This window comes from Arachis hypogaea, chromosome 13 (genome assembly GCF_003086295.3).
Source record: "Arachis hypogaea cultivar Tifrunner chromosome 13, arahy.Tifrunner.gnm2.J5K5, whole genome shotgun sequence".
NCBI lineage: Eukaryota > Viridiplantae > Streptophyta > Magnoliopsida > Fabales > Fabaceae > Arachis > Arachis hypogaea.
Genome location: NC_092048.1, coordinates 144,699,746 through 144,716,931, shown reverse-complemented (window position 1 = coordinate 144,716,931; position 17,186 = coordinate 144,699,746). Strand labels below are relative to the sequence as shown.

The 17,186-nt window shown below is 34.2% G+C and overlaps 2 protein-coding genes across 4 annotated transcripts; one reads left to right on the top strand and one right to left on the bottom strand.

The window, feature by feature from the left end:
* The first annotated feature begins 5,142 nt into the window (after positions 1 to 5,142).
* On the top strand, positions 5,143 to 10,400 carry LOC112792628 (uncharacterized). 3 transcript variants are annotated; one of them, XM_025835944.2, is made up of 10 exons: positions 5,143 to 6,201; positions 6,336 to 6,438; positions 6,530 to 7,155; positions 7,397 to 7,499; positions 7,618 to 8,537; positions 8,678 to 8,780; positions 8,909 to 8,991; positions 9,142 to 9,654; positions 9,769 to 9,867; positions 9,947 to 10,400. In XM_025835944.2, exons 1-10 carry the CDS (start codon positions 5,158 to 5,160, stop codon positions 10,013 to 10,015), a joined length of 3,663 nt encoding a protein of 1,220 aa, XP_025691729.2. In that variant the 5' UTR covers positions 5,143 to 5,157; the 3' UTR covers positions 10,016 to 10,400. The 3 variants fall into 3 exon arrangements, with proteins under 3 accessions (XP_025691729.2, XP_025691728.2, XP_025691727.2); XM_025835943.2 differs by having other exon boundaries at positions 6,536 to 7,155; positions 8,909 to 9,654; XM_025835942.2 differs by having other exon boundaries at positions 8,909 to 9,654.
* A 3,042-nt stretch (positions 10,401 to 13,442) lies between these two features.
* Positions 13,443 to 16,413, bottom strand: LOC112784095 (transcription factor TCP7-like). The gene is made up of 6 exons (XM_029297502.2): positions 16,216 to 16,413; positions 16,043 to 16,135; positions 15,514 to 15,614; positions 13,890 to 14,077; positions 13,622 to 13,836; positions 13,443 to 13,586 (listed from the first exon to the last, which is right to left on the bottom strand). Exons 1-6 carry the CDS (start codon positions 16,411 to 16,413, stop codon positions 13,443 to 13,445), a joined length of 939 nt encoding a protein of 312 aa, XP_029153335.1.
* Between the last annotated feature and the right edge of the window lie 773 nt (positions 16,414 to 17,186).

Below are 17,186 nucleotides of genomic sequence, written 5' to 3'. Positions count from 1 at the left end.
TTAATCAATACATGAGTATGTACCCAATTCCCCAATATAAAAATACAAAACACAAACACCCTTTTATCCCAACCAATGTCCCAAAGTTTTCCCACTCTTGAATGACACTCACACTCACTAGCCTAAGCCAATCAAAGATCCAAATAAAGGATATTTATTGTTTTCCGCTTTAAGGATTGTACTGTGCTAAAATAAGAACAAGTGGGTTAATCATAGGCTCAAATTTGGCTAACAAAGGAAGATAAAAGGTAAGGCCATTTGGGTAAGTGAGCTAATGAAATGATGGCCTCAATCATATAAATGCATGAATACAAGGAATAATAGGACATATAGATTCAAACAAATCAAAGATTACAATCATAGAAAGAGAACAATTACACACAAGAAGGGAAATAAAGTGGTTATAAGATGTAACCACACAATTAGGCTCAAAACTCACATGCTTGTGTTCTTAGCTCAAAAACCATGTTCCAAAATAAATTCTTTCAAGCAAGTTCCACAAATTTTCTTTTTTTCAAATTGGTAGGATGCCCTAAAACAGTTTCTTGGAAAGGAAATCATCACCCTAACCAAGTAGTCCTGATAAGAAAGAAGTGGTAAAAATATGTACAAAGTCTAACTAACATGCAACCTATCATGCAATGCAATAGCTAATCTAACAAAGAAAATAAAAAATTTGGTGTTGAAAAGGAAATTTTTACCCATGGAGATCGGTCGAACGACCTCCCCACAATTGAAGATTGCACCGTCCTCGGTGCATGCAAAGAAGAGCAAGGTGGATGGGTTGCTACAATTGATGAGCTCATTCAAAAGGTTGTGCGGATGACTTGTTTGTTGCCCCATTTAGAAACTTTTCCTTTTTCCCTTCTTGGTGGCCAACCTAAAAGGAAAGAAAAGGAAAGAAAATTAAGCCTATAACAAAGATATTAAGGCAATTAGAACATAGGCGGGGCTAATGCCAAATAAGAGTATGATTCCCTACTACATGGTAGCTACAACATGTGAGTGAGAAATCAATATAAGCAAAAGGCCTATCAACTGATACTTGATACAAGAGTAAAGTTAAAGCATGGAGAGTATATTGAGCATCAAGATCAAACAAGAATAGACACAAACAAGATTAGTGATACGCATGAAAGCATTTAATTCTATCCTAACTCAATGATGAAGCGGTACAAGAAAAAAAAAACAAAGGGTAATGAATTAGGAAGGACTAAAGCACTAATCTTGTGTGTTGACAAATATTACAATTAATGTAACAAGTCATGAAGCACCAAAACAAACGCAAGAAATTCTCAACAATTGAGTGAGAGAATTCAACACCATTATTAAAATGAGAAATTTAGAAAATAAAATGAGGATAAATTATAGAAACAAAATTAAAATGCAAAGAATAAAAGTATGCAAATGTACCAAAATTCGAAGTCTGGACACAAAAACTCTCCGAGTAAGATACTACTAGCCGACGTCAAAGGTGCGCGCCGCTCATCCACAACCCGGCCAAACTGTTACATACTTCAGATGTCACCTGGCCATTCCACAAATGGGGAATGGACATACTCAGAAAATATGTGACTTTGTATACATTAGATAATAAAAAAAAAACTCATAATAGAAAAAGTTAAATTTACTCCTCTGTTTAATTTATAGGGGTATAGATGATTCACATAAGAGTTATGAGATTTTTTTTTAACTTTATTTTTAAAGTAGTATTCACTTTTGAGTGTAATAATTATGAACTAATACACAATGATAACTAATTGTAATTTAAGAGAAGATAGAAAGAGAATAAAAAAACCCGAGGAAATAAGAGAGAACAAGCCAACATAAGAGTGGTGGTGAGGCATACCTAGATAGATAATGGTATGAAAAAAAGAATAATGAAAACAAAAATTAAAAACTCTAAAAGAATAATAAAACTAAAGATGATTTAAAATGTTGAATATGATGGTTGTCAGTGGCTAAGAGAAGGGCGGAGGTTAAATCTTAGCCTCTTTTCGCTGAGTAACTCTTGCTGTCCTTATGAATTGCTTTAGGAGATATTTCTACTTTTTGTCTCGTCACTAGTCAAGAGGCTTTTTCTTTTTGTCTCGTAACCAGTGAGGAGATATTTTTCAATTTTGTCTCCTACGAACAGAATCATAAATTGAGTGGAATAGAAAGAGAAAATCACACCCAGAAGTATCCTGGTTTATCTGCTAAGTGCAGTGCAGCCTACATCTAGTCTCCATCACAAAAATGATAGAATTTTCACTATAATCAAATAGACAACAGATACCAATCCTCCCTAGGAACTACCCTTCCTATCCGAGACAAGTCAAGAATCTATCCCTAATCTTGAACTTGACTTGGTCACCTACCAAGCTTTCAACTGCTAAGTGCTAACCCAACTTGCAATGGAATTCCCACAGAATCATGAAACACAACACAGATATACAAAGGACCTTTAGGACATATCTATGGTTTTTTCTTTTTAATTTTGTATAGTCTGCCTTTTTTCGCTCTATAGCTTTTTCATACAAACCTCACTGTTTGTCTTTTTCGATGAGACTCAAGACAGACAAAACTAAAAAGAAAAATACAATATAAAACACTTTGAAGGAGAAGAACTTTTGTTAGCTTGGGTAGTTTTGAGAACTCTGTGATTTCATTTTTTTCTCCTTTTTTTCAAGTATTGGTTGTTCACCCTTATTATAGAAGGGGAAGCATTCAAGGTTAAAACGATTTAACCGAGCCAACTTCTTCTTCTGCAATAACAAAACCGGTTCGGATATAGAGAGAAGAGAGGGAACTGAATGCAAAAACCAACATGTAGTTACCTCACTCAAATCCCAACTCATCAAGCTTCATCAATTTGAGCCTTCCATCTTGACCTGGTCCCCAAGAAGGATTTCTAACCCTTGATGAACCCTTGATCATTGACAGCTCTATCTGTCCTATCTTCTGCTTCTTTTCCACGTAGCTACAGTAGCTACCTCCTGTGATGGATGAACAAAAGTATAAACGAGCCATACCCCAGGGATCTTCTTTTTTGACCGAGTTGGATCTTCCACCATTTTTTAGGCATGGTCATCTTGAGACTTCTTCACCACATCTTACCATATGTGGTAAAGATTTCAGCCACACCATACTGTAGATCTTTTTTTTGCTAAGGACATCATCACCTTAGCCCTTCTCTTGCTTCTAGCTTCTTCGTCCTTCGTTTGATAGCTTGTTGTTCTTTCCTTCTTCCTCTAATGGATGTGACCGAAACTGAAGAGAGAGAAGAGAGAGAATAGAAAAGAAAAGTTTTGGAAGTAATGAGTGAAATCAATTAAAATCAATTAAAACTAACTTCCCATACTTTTTGTCTAGTAACGTGTAAAACTCATTTAATGCCATCAAATCAATTTCAGTTTTTCTCTTTCCATTTACCAAGGCATTAACTCAAGTTAATTGATTTTGAATTCCATTCTAGGAGAGAATAAAGTAATCGAACTAAACATGCAAAATTCCTTCCTTCTTTCTTTTCAATTCGAACCAAACCTTTTGGTCTTTCACTAAGGATTTAATTTGGGCTTGTTCAACAAAATCTGGCCCAACTATCATAGTAATAATTCAGCCACATATTTTAAAATATTTTTGCACAAGGTTGATTATTTTTGCTAACCATTTTGGGCTTTGTGTTTTCTTTATGTCAAATGACAAAATCAGCAAGCAACACAATTATTAATTAACAAATGTGAACTAAAATTCAAATTAATAATTTTTTAATTAATTATTTTAATAATGTTTGATCATTATCAAATTAATTTAGAATTTTCTAAACTCATCAGAATATAAAATTATAATAAATAAAAAATTTTTAGCTATTAAAATTATGCGAGAGAAAGAGTGCTTTAAATATAAATTTTTATATCTGATTTAAATTAAACATAATTGAGAAATAAATAAATTTATAAATATAAATTTTTATCTTTATTGTTGAACATAGTAGCAACGTATTTATTTTAGTATTATACCTAAATTAATTTAAATTTAATTATTCTATATATTAAAAAAATTAAATAACTTATAAATTTTTTATTTTTTATTTAATTATTCTATACAAAAATTTTAAATGCTTGATATTCTAAATTTTTTCTTAAAATAATAAAATATAATTTAATAAGCAAGTATGAAAAATAAGTATGTATATAATAGTTTTCAAATAAGAAAATAATTCTTTTAACAAATCTTTAACAACTCAAAAGTTAACACAATAGATATATATGAATTAAAGTAATAAACAAAAATAAGAGTTGCGATAATGATATGGTGGTAATTGATTGTAGTTAGGGTTAATAGAAGAAAAAAATAAGAAAGGCGAATGAAAAAGACAACATAATTATAAGAGAAAATGATGAGATGTATAATAAAATTTAATATGATGAGATGATATAATCAAAATAAAAATTAATAATATTAAAATAATAATAAAATTAAAAATAATTAAAGATGTTCAATATAAGATTAAAGAAATAATTTTTTATCTATTAGAATTATGTATAAAGAAAAGAGTGTTTTGAATATAAATTTTTAAATTTATTTTAAATTAAATACGATTGACAAAATAAATAAATTTAATATATAAATAACTAATTTATAAATAATATTAATAAATCTTTATCTTGATTTTGTTATACATAATAACAACATATTTTTAAATTTAAATTTATTTATTTTATATTTTTTTATATATATTAAATAATTTATAATAGTTTTTTTATAATTTATTTTTTAATTATTAATATTAAATTTATAATTTTAAAAATAAAAATATAAAAATATTTTTTTAATTTAATAAAAAAGTGACTGAACAGACACCGCAATGCATCAATGCCGCAATGCATCAGTATCGATTGAGTCAGTGCCGGTTGAGTCGTTAGTTATTATAAAGATAAACTAATATGTATATAAATATTAAAATTATATATTACATATATTCATATATAACCCCCTCTATCTTTTCCTTTTTGTCTTCCCACTCAAATCAACATCAAGATTCGGTAAAAAAAAGAAAGTGCAAAATTTGGAAGAAAAAACAAAAACAAAAAGAAGAAAAGAAAATTTCCCGCCAAAAGAGAGCCCTCGTTTCCCGCCATGTAGCGCCGCCTATATATATACTAAACTCAGAAAATGGCGCCATTTTTCTCCCACGCTCCAAGCTCGTCTTCCACCATGAAGGCGATCCCTACAACTCGCAAGCGTGGCCATCCATCTCCTTCCTCACGTTCTGATACATTCACCCGCAGCAGATCCCAGCTCTTCCTTCACCGCAGCCGCTCAGGTTTCCTCCGCCCTGATCCCCAAAGAACTCGATCCCGTTTCCTCCGCCCTGATCCCCAAAGCACCCGATCCCGTTTCCTCCGCCCTGATCGCCAAAGCACCCACTCCCGTTACCAGGCCACACTTCCTCCCTCCCAGTGCCCCACTTCAATGATTCGACTATCGGAGAGCGTCGATGGCAATAACGGCGGCGACGACGACATGGTTTTCCTTAAGGATCTTAAGAAAAAAACAAAGCTAAGACATGAAGCTTCTTCCACAGGTGGCGACAGTGAGCTGTCTCGGGTTCTGATGAAGGACCTTCGAGCAAGACGAGTTTATTCTCCGCAATCGAGCGTTGGCGCCTGCTCCAGTCTGGTGGCGGCGGATATGTTTGCCGACGGGAGTGGTGTTGATTCCGACAGCAGTGGTGGGGGAATGGCTAATTTAGGGTTTGAGGCGAAACCGAGTTTGGAGAATAGCGGTTCTGAGAGAGAGGGTTCGAAGTTGGTGGGAGAGAATGGTAATTTGGAGAAGGCGTTTTGGTCCGAGGGTCAGAAGAAGGATGAGGTGAACTCAATTTTAAGTTTAGTCTTAAACGAGTATAGATCTGATAAGGATAGTGACATTTATGTCGACAACGCGAGTGAGAGTTCTGATCTGGGGAAAACTGAATCGCAAGATGAGAAACGAAGTGAAGGAATTTCTTCCGAGAAAATTGAAGAATCCAAGGAAGAATTGCTACAAATGATTCCACCCGAAACTGAGATAAGCGCCAGAACAGAGGTTAAAGGAAAGCAACGGAAACAAGTCGAGGATACGCCTTTAGCTGGAAATGCTTTGAAAAATGCAGGCGAGGCTTCTTGCGAAAACCATAGCGGCAGGAGGAATGGTTCTGTTCTCAAGAGCAAATCAGTAAGGACCTACCATGTTTTACATTTTCATTTTAACTGTATCTTGTGTGTTGGGCATTTTGTTGTTAGTGATAAATTATTGATAAATTACTGCTCAACCTATGTCACTGTGGAATTGATTTATGATTTATGCAGGCGCTTAGACCACGCTTCCAGGGGAGGTTGTTCAAAGCCCCTGGTTCGGTCAGTTTCAAAAGATTGTTTCCATATCTAAAGGAGATAATGAGAGATGATTCTGGTAACTCCTTTGTGCCAATGTTTTACGAGTCATTTTAACTGAATTAGATCATGATTTAGTTGATGACTAATTTGGCTAAAAATTTTTGTAGCTACAGAAGAATTGGGTCATTGCCCGAAAGATGAGAGGGCTATGGATGGAAACAATTCAAGACTTTCTTTGTCATATCAAAGTCAAGGACCGTCTAACCTTGAACTGAGGATCGATAGTTGCTCCGTGGTTGGATCTACGCCGTCTATTGTTACTGAAGATGATGCTGTGGTAGCTCCTGTTAATGAGTTATCTCATGGTAATGGGTCAGAATTGACATCATCATCGGACTCTCTTGAATTGGATATGCAATTCCATAGCAAAGGCGTGACTAGCGAGTGTTTATTTGTGCCGTCCATAAAAGAAGTTGGAAATGCTCCGTGCAATGATAAGCAAGACTCAAAGCAGCAGGGCAGTAAACCTGATTATGTCATCGGTGCTAATGATGGTAGTTGTACCATGGAGCAGTTTGCCGTGTTTGATGAAGAATGTGTACTAACAACTCCACCTGATGCAGATACATTTGACAAGCAAGAGATCAATAAATTAGGCCAATTAGAGAGCAATGCTCAGGACATGTATAATGTCGAAGCTATGGATATGAGCAAAAGTAATCAGGAAAATGCCGTTGAAGGTTTTTCTCAGAAGGCCGACATGAGAAAAGATTCTATTATTAAGAGTAAATCTGTAAGAATCCATCTTGCTTTCAATTTTCAAATATTGTTACAGTTATTTACTAAATTCAAATTCTGCTGTTCAATTGAATTAGGTCAGAACCTTAGCTGTAGAAATACTATGACGATTTTGTGTATAGAGATGTTAGAAATTTCTTTTTTGGTAGTTGGTTGGGTTTGTAGCACCTCCTACGCATGTTTTTCCTTTTTCCCTATGTGTCATTTTAATAATTAAGCTTGGGATGTCTATGCAGGTACCTAGATCAAATTTGCACAGGAAACTTTTCATAAACCCACGTTCATTTGGCTACAAAAGGTTGCTTCCTTTTCTAATGGATTTCACTAAAGACGAACGGGGTAATTGTTTTGTGTTTTCGACTACTTGTATCATTTAATTTAAATGCATTAAATATAATCAGTTACAGATTATGAGTGCTAATTGAGCTATTGATTTTATGTTGCACATAAATATTAGATCACCACACGCATCCTAAAGAAGATGAGGTGGATATCTCTGCCAGGAAAATACAATTTCCTCTCTTATCTCAAAATCAAGGAGCATCTATCAGCAAACACAATATAGACGATAGCTCCAGGCATGACACAGTTGAATCTAACAAAGTGGTGAACAATATATTAGTAGATTCTACCAATGAGTTATGTCATGGTAACCAGCCGAAGTTGACATCTTCCCAAGAGTTGCCTGAATTGCCGATGCAGCTGGATGCAAGAGAAATGGTTCATGAATGTTTATCTTTTCCGTCTGCAAATGAACATATTGAAAAAGTTGAGATAGTTTCTAAAGACGAATGCTTGAGTGTCTCAAAGTTTGATCCGCATTCAGTTATGGGCTTACACTGTGAAGGTGTTAATCACGTGCAAAATATATCCTGCGAACAACACAATAGTGAGTCACCACCCAAAGCTCAAAATGTGCTTGGTATTGACTGTAATGTCTCTAATCTTACATTTGAGCATCATTCTAGTAAAGAAAAAGGACCATCTGTTGCTTATGATGAAGGTAAACCGTCTGAAAGTCTGGAGAATTGCAAGACTGTTGGTGGATATTTTCTTGAAGGTCAGAGTGTAAAAAAATTGGATCCTAATAAGCCAGATGTGCAAGATAAAGAAAAAACAAATCACAAAATTTGCAGTAGTGACAATGCTGTAGTTTTGAATCATGTCAGTCTTTTAGGTGAAGGGCCCAGATCGTCACCGGAGAAAGTTATATTAGGAAAATCAGACATGGAGGGCCATGGTGCTGGGAGCCAGAAAGCAGGAAGTGTTCTGAAAGGCATAGTTTATGGTGCAAGGATGCCTTCAAAAGGAAAAAACGATAAACATGCTAATCAAGTTCATGAAGCCAGAAATAGCTCTGAAATTAAGACGAGATTGGTGAGTGTCATTTCATTTGTATTTGTTTTTCCCTGCAGAGTGTTAGTCCCTAGACTATATGAAACTGATTACAAAACCTTTTCCCCTATCCCATGTGTGAATATAAATTTTATTTTTCAATTATGTGGTTTCAAAAACAGGTTATAAATCGTTGCTCACATATGGAGTTGTTGAAGCAAACAGCAAGTTACAGCTACAAAAGATTGCTTCCTTATCTCTCGAATACCATGAAAGATAGTTCATGTAAGTATTGGGTCTAATTCATTTATACTCAGTCAGCTGATATGAAAATATCTTTCTTGGCCAAAGGAACTCATTGGCTACTGCATTATGAGTTAGAAACTAACTTTTTGATGATCTTAATATTTTAGGTGCTACTGAGAGTGATCATTGCCCAAAAGTTCAGAAGCTCTTGGATCAAACAAGCTCATATTCAAACATGCAAGCAACTCCGGTATGTGATCCAACTGGTTGTGCTCCATTAAAACGTTGCAGGGGCAGTCCTCGTGAATTAAATAATGATAGTTCAAGCCCAATACTTGAAGTTCCTGAATATAAGCCATCACGCAATTCATGCAAAGTGATTCAATTGCACGATGAACAGGTTGTATCAAATGGACACTGCAAGCCGGAAAGCTCTCCTGGTCCACGGATTTCTGATAACAACATAGATTCACCAATCACACCCTATGGCCCTATGGCTATCACCAGAGATGAAGAGGCTGCGTCTGTGTTACCTGCGCCATCGGTTTACTCTGAAGTTAAAGGAAATAGTTCTTTCCCGACATCTCTTAATGAGGAGAAGCCTTTGGAAACATGTAGATCTTGTCAGAGTTCGTCTCAAGCAACGTTATTGGATCAACCTAGAGTCTCTAGCACTAGCTTCAAAAGGGGAATTTTGAAAAGAAGTCCAAGAGGATGCAGAGGGCTTTGCTCATGCTTGAACTGTGCCTCTTTTCACCTTCATGCAGAAAGAGCATTTGAATTCTCTAGAAATCAGTTTCTAGATGCCGAAGAGGTTGCCCATGACCTTATAAAGGAACTTTCTCATTTAAGAAAGATATTAGAAAGATCTACGGAGAGTGTCAACGGCAATCCTATCCTTGACAGATGCCAGGTGAGTGTTACAATGTTGATATCTTATATCTCTACTTTACTCACTTGATCACTATCTTCCCCATGACATGCAGTTTCTGATGCCTTTACATATTTATCCATCTTCATATTTCAGGTGAAAGAAGCCTGCAGGGAAGCATTAGTTGCAGAGCAACTTGCAAAAGACAGGTTTAGCCAGATGAATGCTGATCTTAACATTCATTGTAGAATCTCGGTATGTGCATATTTATACCCAAATCCCAAATTGGATACTCCAGTTGAACATCTCGTTTATATCAGCTATATTTGTGCAGAACTTGCAGCGCCCAAGGGTTAGATTTTCAGACCATGTTGAGCAAAAGGTAATTGAGGCACGCAGATAAACAGGTGTCTCATTACATCTGAGCTTGGAACTCTGTTTCTACATGTGTGAGGCTAATCTTGGAAAACCAAACTGCAGGGGAAGTGTTCTGTTGGTATGCAGTAGAGAAATTAGTTAGTATCGTCGTGTAATTTTTTTATTTAGTCCTATTGTTCTTTTTTATTGTTTGAAGTTGTGAATATATTTTGATTTGCAACTGGGAACTTTTCAATCTTACTGGTTCTGTTACATAGCGATTTTGACAAGAAAACGCTGGACAAGTTTCAAATGTTAATCTTTAGAGGTTAGAAAGACGTTTTTAGGTTTGACATGTAAATAAATATTGTACGTGATACTACCAAAATATGCTTATAATTAATGGGTTGCCTAGTAACTAATTATATGGATATGGGTTGTATTGTTTGGGCTTAATTTTTCGGATCTGATTCTCTCCATCTTAAATTTTATTCTAGAGAGTAAAAAATGTGATTTTTTACCATTTATTTTATAGATGAGATTAAAAAAAAATGAGAAATAACATTTAAAAATAAGAGATTATACTTTATTCTCTAAAATAAAAATTTAAAATTTAGAGAATTAAAATCTTAATTTTTCATATATCAATTATAGTATAATATATGTTATGTAAAATGAGTTGATATTGATAAGTTTTGAGAGGTATAACTCGTTTTGTCTAAGGTAGAGCTTATCTTTGCCTGAGATGGATCTGCAAAGACGTTTTGATGCTCAAGTTAGTGTATAATATTATTCAAAGTAAATAGCGTGTTGTCTCTTCGGAGTGGTTGAATTATTTTTCTGGTATTTTAGTAACTGACCTTAATTTGTTTCGAAGTGGTTCTATTAAGGATAAGATCTTCTCTAACTGAAAATAAATTATGTTTTAATTTTTATTTATAAGTATAATTAGATCGTGATATAATTAACGGATTATAATTCTCGAGTTTAATCTGCGTATTTTTCAATAAGACAAGTTGAATTTTTTAACTATAAATTGAAATCGTAGTAATAGTAATAGTAATAGCATTTGTTACGTTTAGAAAATAATAACCATGTTACAGAGGAAAGCTTGAGGTAAATAAATAGTAAATAAGGTAAAAGAAAATTGAGAGTTATAATAAATAATAGTGATGTGAAAATTAGCCTCTGGTATGTAATATTCGGGAAAAAGTTTGATAGTAAAAATCTTTAGAGTAATGGTTAGAAGCAAAATAAAATAGAAAATAAAATAACAATAAAAATAAAATAATAAATGATGGATATGTAATGAATATCTTTCTCTTTCAAACATTACAGTTACCAAGGTCATAATGGCTGGTTGTAATGGCCGAAATCAATTCATTCAAAACTAAAACGTTTGTCCTTCGATGAAAACTTCCTAATTCCCTTAATAGACAGTTGTATTTTGGTGAATTTAGCCTCATTTTAGATTGATTTTTAAAAAATATATTTAAATAGATTTTTTAAAAATATTTTGTTTTTACTCTTTTAATAAAATATTATTTTTTTAAAATAACTTAAAAAAATATTTTTAAGTATATTTAAAATTTAATAAAAATTTTATTTTTTATAAAAAATATTTTTCTTACTCAAACAAGTCTAGACACTAGTTACTCGTGTTAATAAAATGCAATTTATAAATTATGGATTTTAGTTAAAAGATATTTTAAGAGCGTTGATTAAAAGAAAATAAAATATAAAAAATTGATCTTTCAAAGACTCTTTAACAAGTAATTTACTTAGCAAAATTCTAAAATTATTTTATTGAAAACCCATAGGCTTTTTTATGATAACTTTAGAAACAATGATGTCACGTAAATCAAATTTGAGGCACGGACAACTTTGGTCGGAGTGCTTCTTTCCAAAATTGTCTTTTCCCCCTTTTTCGCCGCTTGATTTTTTGTCTGTTTTGAATATTATCAAAGACATAGTAAAAAGTAAAAATTTCATTTGTTAATAATTAATCTATCAGAGAAACCTGAATTCTTCGTAGTAATTCAGTATTTTTTTTTAAATGAATTAGATATTTTTAATTTTAGACATTACAAATTTATTCATACTATATTTACATATACAATACTTAAAATTTTATTTACTATTTTACCTAACTAAATTCGAACAATTTATATAAATAAAACATTAGAGATTAAATTTACATAAATATAATTTTTTAAAATAGGTTACATTTGTGTCTTGATTTAATTTTATAAGTAACACCCACTTCTTAATCCCTTATACCCGGTCACAATTTACGTTAAAACTCACATAAAGCATAAATCTACATATCTATCACAGTGTATGTTCAACGAAATTAAAGCATAAATTATTACAAAGTGTAGTAATTTATAAACAAACGGAACAAAATAGTAAACCGTGTCAAGAAACAGAAATTTATAAAAAAAAAATAAGAGTAAAGAACGAATTCGTTCCTAACCTTTTTTTTTGCGGATATTTTCGTCTCCGAGAATTGAAAAATATTTTAATGTCTCTGACCTCCCGAAAAAGTGGACATATTTATCCCTCCGTTAGAGTCGCTCCGTTTACCCTGACGAAAAACGGTGACGTGACTCCCGTGGCGCTGACCTGGCTGTTACAGATTGCCACGTTGGATGAGCTTTTGAAAAGAGGACGTATTAGTCTCCAAGACCAAAACGTCGCCGTTTTTCCCCACCCCCAATTTATGAAATCCTGTAACCTCAGAAAATACTGGTCTTTCATCCACACTATAATGACCTCAGAAAACATCATGATGAACAAGAACATATCATTAACAAGAATAACACATGAATTCTTTCACAAAACTCATATCATTAACAAGAACAACACATGTGAAAGTGAAAGAAATAGAGAAATTGAGAGAGAGGATAGCATTGACTACTCACCACACCACTCACCATCCATCAAGCTGTGCCAAAACCCATATGATTAACAAGAACAACACATGAATTCTTTCACAGAAATTGGAATGTAGTGTGGTGTGTTGTGTTGAGTTGTGTACTCCAACAAATTGGGAGCAAAGTTGAGTTGAGCTTGACCACCATTAACACTAAATCTACTAGTAATTGCACTTGAGCTGGCTGCAACAACAATTAAACTTGTACACTCCATTAGGATTTAGGACATGATGGACTAGAGTAAGTGAACAACTCAAAAACCAAGCAACCAATAATGCAATCCCATTATCATTACAAAGCTTATTAGTCTCTCCAACTTGGAGAACTTTGCTTTTTTTTAATCACAACCAACATTATGAATTTCCAAGCTGCATTTGCACTTGCACACAGTAAACACTGATGATCAAGGTCTTGAAAACCGCTTCCAACCTCAATCTGCAGCAATTCATCATCATCATAATAAATAACTTAAAACAAATCCTAATTGAATTCATGGACTTCTCCACTCAAAAAACTAAAAACAAAAGAGCCTTAAACCTAAAATTTTCCGGAGCTTCCCGACTTAGAAGCCAGCAAATTTAGATGTACAGGAAGGTAATTTCTTAGCCTCGCCGTCGAAGCTTCTCCCATGGCTTGTTGCTGCTGCTGATGCCGATGGTGAACAAACAAAGAAGCTTGTTGCTGTGAGACACCGACACCATCGCCGATTGCACAACCATCTCCAGCGGAGGAGCAGCCGCTGCGAAACTCCAAATTTGACCAAAATCGGGCCTGGCCGGGAGGGCCCAGAGCCCCGCAGGAGCTCCAGGGCCCACTAAGGACCCCACGGAGACGCCGTCGTCCTTGGCGGAAGCGTCGTCGTCGGTGTGTATGCGCTTGCCGAGTATGAAGGGAGTGGGAGCCAGCAAGGGCTTGTGGTCGAGCGAAGACGCTGCGGAGGTTGAGGAAGGAGAGTTGAGGAAGGAGAAGAGAGAGAGCCAGCACCGCCGCGTACGGAGACGGAAACGGAAGAGAAGCTGGCGGGAGTGGTTCTGGTTCTGGTAGCGGCGATGATTGAGGGCTCGGCTTGGCGGAGGAGCCACTCGATCTGGCCGTCGGACTTGGGGCCGAGCTCCGTCGGATGCCATGAGTTGGAATGCTCTCTTTCTTCTTTCATCCGCTTCACCTTCACACTGCATTTGAAGGATTAGGGCTCACAGGATTTCATAGATTGGGGGTGAGGGAGAAACGGCAACGTTTTGGTTCCTGGGGGACTAATACGTCATCTTTTCAAAAGCCCATCCCACGTGGCAGCCCGTAACGGCCAGGTCAGCACCACAGGAGTCACGTCACCATTTTCCGTTAGGGCAAACAGAACGACTCTAACGGAGGGATAAATATGTCCACTTTTTCGAGAGGTCAGGAACATTAAAGTATTTTCCAATCCTCGAGAACGAAAATATCCTCGAAAAAAAAAGTCAGGGACGGATTTGTCCTTTACTCAAAAAATAAATACTTTACAATTAAAATATCATTGATCAGACTTTTTTTTAAACATTGTGAGACCATTCTTATTACCTCTACCTCGAGGAGACTGCTGCCTCCTCTTTCACTCTCAATTTTTAAAAAAAAAAATATATGCAAGAGGTATAAATGTATAATATATATGAAGAAGTAGATCAAATAAATACATAAAAAAATAATTGTTTAGTTGAACAGTTTTGTGTGTATATATATTGTTTTATATGTTTTCAAAATATATTTTATATTTTAATATATATTTTATTAGTATAATTAAATTATTTATACAATCATATTATATTATATGTATATAAAATTAATTATTCATATAAATATATATTAAAAATATGTAAAATAATATATAATTTTTAATATAAATATATAATAGTTGATTTAATAATTAATTTTTAGTATAAATATTATTTTTATCATTTATAATATGAACAATGACTCATTTTCTAAAAAAATAAAAAAGGAGGAGATCAATTTTATTCTAAAAACTTTATATAAATTAAGGATAGAATCTTATTTTTATGAAAATTTAAGCGGTGTCATCTGTTAAGTTGCTTTGCAAGTAAAATTGTTGGTCATTTATAATCAAACAATTAAACAAATATTTTTTTATGTATTTATTTTTCCTACTCCTTCATGCATTACACCACTTGCATATATCTCTTTTTTTTTTTAAATCGGCAGTTATTAGCATTCATTGTTATTTTTAGTGAACAAATAAGTTAAAATAACTTAAATGAATTGACTAAAATATAGCTTTTTAAATGGTCAATATATTTCTCAACAAAAATATTTAATGTCTGAAATAAATTTGAGAGTAAAATAATTAAAGGGAAGGCAGGGGTTTCAAACAGGAGGTAATAAGTTGGTTTCACGGCATTTAAAAGGGTCTGACTAATAATGTTTTAAGGGAAAGTACGAGAAGCTAATGGAATATTTGTACAATGCGTATAATGGAGGTTTATAAAGTATTAGAGAAAGAATAAATTATTAATTATGCCTCTGAATTTGTAAAACACTGACAATAATAACTCTAATTTTTGTTAACGACAATTATACCCTCAAAAATTTTAAAAACCCAATAAATCTGCCCAACCGTGAAAAGAGCCCTTCTCCGTTAAACGGAGCTTGGTAATGTGGCAGATGGAATTTAAACGTGGCATCTGTTAAGGCCTTCAGTCCCATTTCTCCTTTATCCTTAATTCATGAAACCCTAATTGCCCAATTTCAAGTAAAATGATGAATTCAATTTAAGAGATAACCATGAGACACACGTTGAAGGTGAAGAGGGACAATCTCATCCTGAAGAAGCTGATGGCCGGAGAAGAAAATACAAGCGTTTCTTATGTCTTGATGGAGCATTTTTGAAGGAGTACTGGGCTGATACAGAGGGACTGTCATGTCTCCTTCTACCTTATAAGAGGCCAATAGAAAAGCCTACAAAAAGAGAGCTCGACATGAATTAGAGAGACAGAGTGGTAGCCAGTACAAACTTAAGAGAAGTTATGGCAAAACAAGTTATAAATATTGTAAAAAGGTGAATATAAAATCTTTCCATCTCTATGTATGGTCTCAATCTCAGCACTGGTAAATCTCTCTTTCAAGACTCCACATTCATTGCATACTAGTGTTCCATTTTTAGATGATTCTTCCAGCCCAATAGATTTCTCGTTGGTTTCATCCGTCCACTGAAAATAACGGCACCCACTGTTCTTCATCTGCCCAACACAAAAGCCATTCATCAAGCTCAATTCTCAATAAGGAAGGGGGACAGATTCACTAGACAATTCATACATACCTTCCATAGAGGACACCTGAGAAACCATCTCCCTCGATTTCTCCTCGTCTTCGACTTCAACGCCACCACCTGAAGACGGTAGAAGCATGTTCTGTCATAGGGTTTGCTCCCGTATTCTTCGAGCGCTTCAAAGCTACTATTTTCCATTGACTCTGTCCTTTGATTGTTATTGGACATGTCTTTGCTTCCACCATGCATGACAGTAGTTAGGATTTATCTTTCTGGTGAATTGGAAAACATGTTCTCTCTCATCTCCATATAAAGGAAAAACGGGACTGAAAGTCTTAACAGATGCCAGTTGAAATTTTGTCTGCCACATTACCAAACTCCGTTTAACGGAGAAGGGCTTTCTTTACAGTTGGACAGATTTGTTGCGTTTTAAAAATTTTCGAGGGTATAATTGTCGTTAACAAATATTAGGATTATTATTGTTAGCGTTTTACAAATTCGGGGGCATAATTGGTAATTTACTCATTAGAGATATAACTATTAGTGTTACTTTTTTTCATTAGTTAAAGTTTTTGGGATGAATAGTATCACGACATGGTATTAAAACGCTAGATCCAAAAGATTAAGAGTTTGATTCTTGGTAAATCCCAAAATTAGTTTAAGCTTATGATATTTTAATTATAGATTTTTTACATACGAGTTAAAATGTAACTTGTTTTCGAAAATTATATTTTGTGTAAATTTGACCAGCAAAGGTTTTATTTATATAAATTGGCCACTAAATTTTGAACCGAAATGCACTTATTACAAAGTATATATAATGACTACTAAACTAAGATTTTGCGTGTATAATAATAACTTCAACACGATTTTTGCATGAAGAATATGAGTACAATAATTAAGACAATAATAGACCCAAAAAACAGAGAGTCACAAATTATATAGCTGAAAAGACATCACTTATCACTAAGTTCAAGAAACGATAGATGGATCACTTCACCCAAAGATAACATTATGTTATC

Coding starts and splice junctions, on each gene's coding strand:
- LOC112792628 (XM_025835942.2), top strand. CDS start 5,158: ATGGCGCCATTTTTCTCCCACGCTCCAAGCTCGTCTTCCACCATGAAG. Junction 7,156..7,396: donor CTATTATTAAGAGTAAATCT/GTAAGAATCCAT, acceptor ATGTCTATGCAG/GTACCTAGATCAAATTTGCA. Junction 8,538..8,677: donor CTGAAATTAAGACGAGATTG/GTGAGTGTCATT, acceptor TTTCAAAAACAG/GTTATAAATCGTTGCTCACA.
- LOC112784095 (XM_029297502.2), bottom strand. CDS start 16,413: ATGCATGGTGGAAGCAAAGACATGTCCAATAACAATCAAAGGACAGAG. Junction 13,837..13,889: donor TTCCGTCTCCGTACGCGGCG/GTGCTGGCTCTC, acceptor CAACCTCCGCAG/CGTCTTCGCTCGACCACAAG. Junction 13,587..13,621: donor CTGCTCCTCCGCTGGAGATG/GTTGTGCAATCG, acceptor GGTGTCTCACAG/CAACAAGCTTCTTTGTTTGT.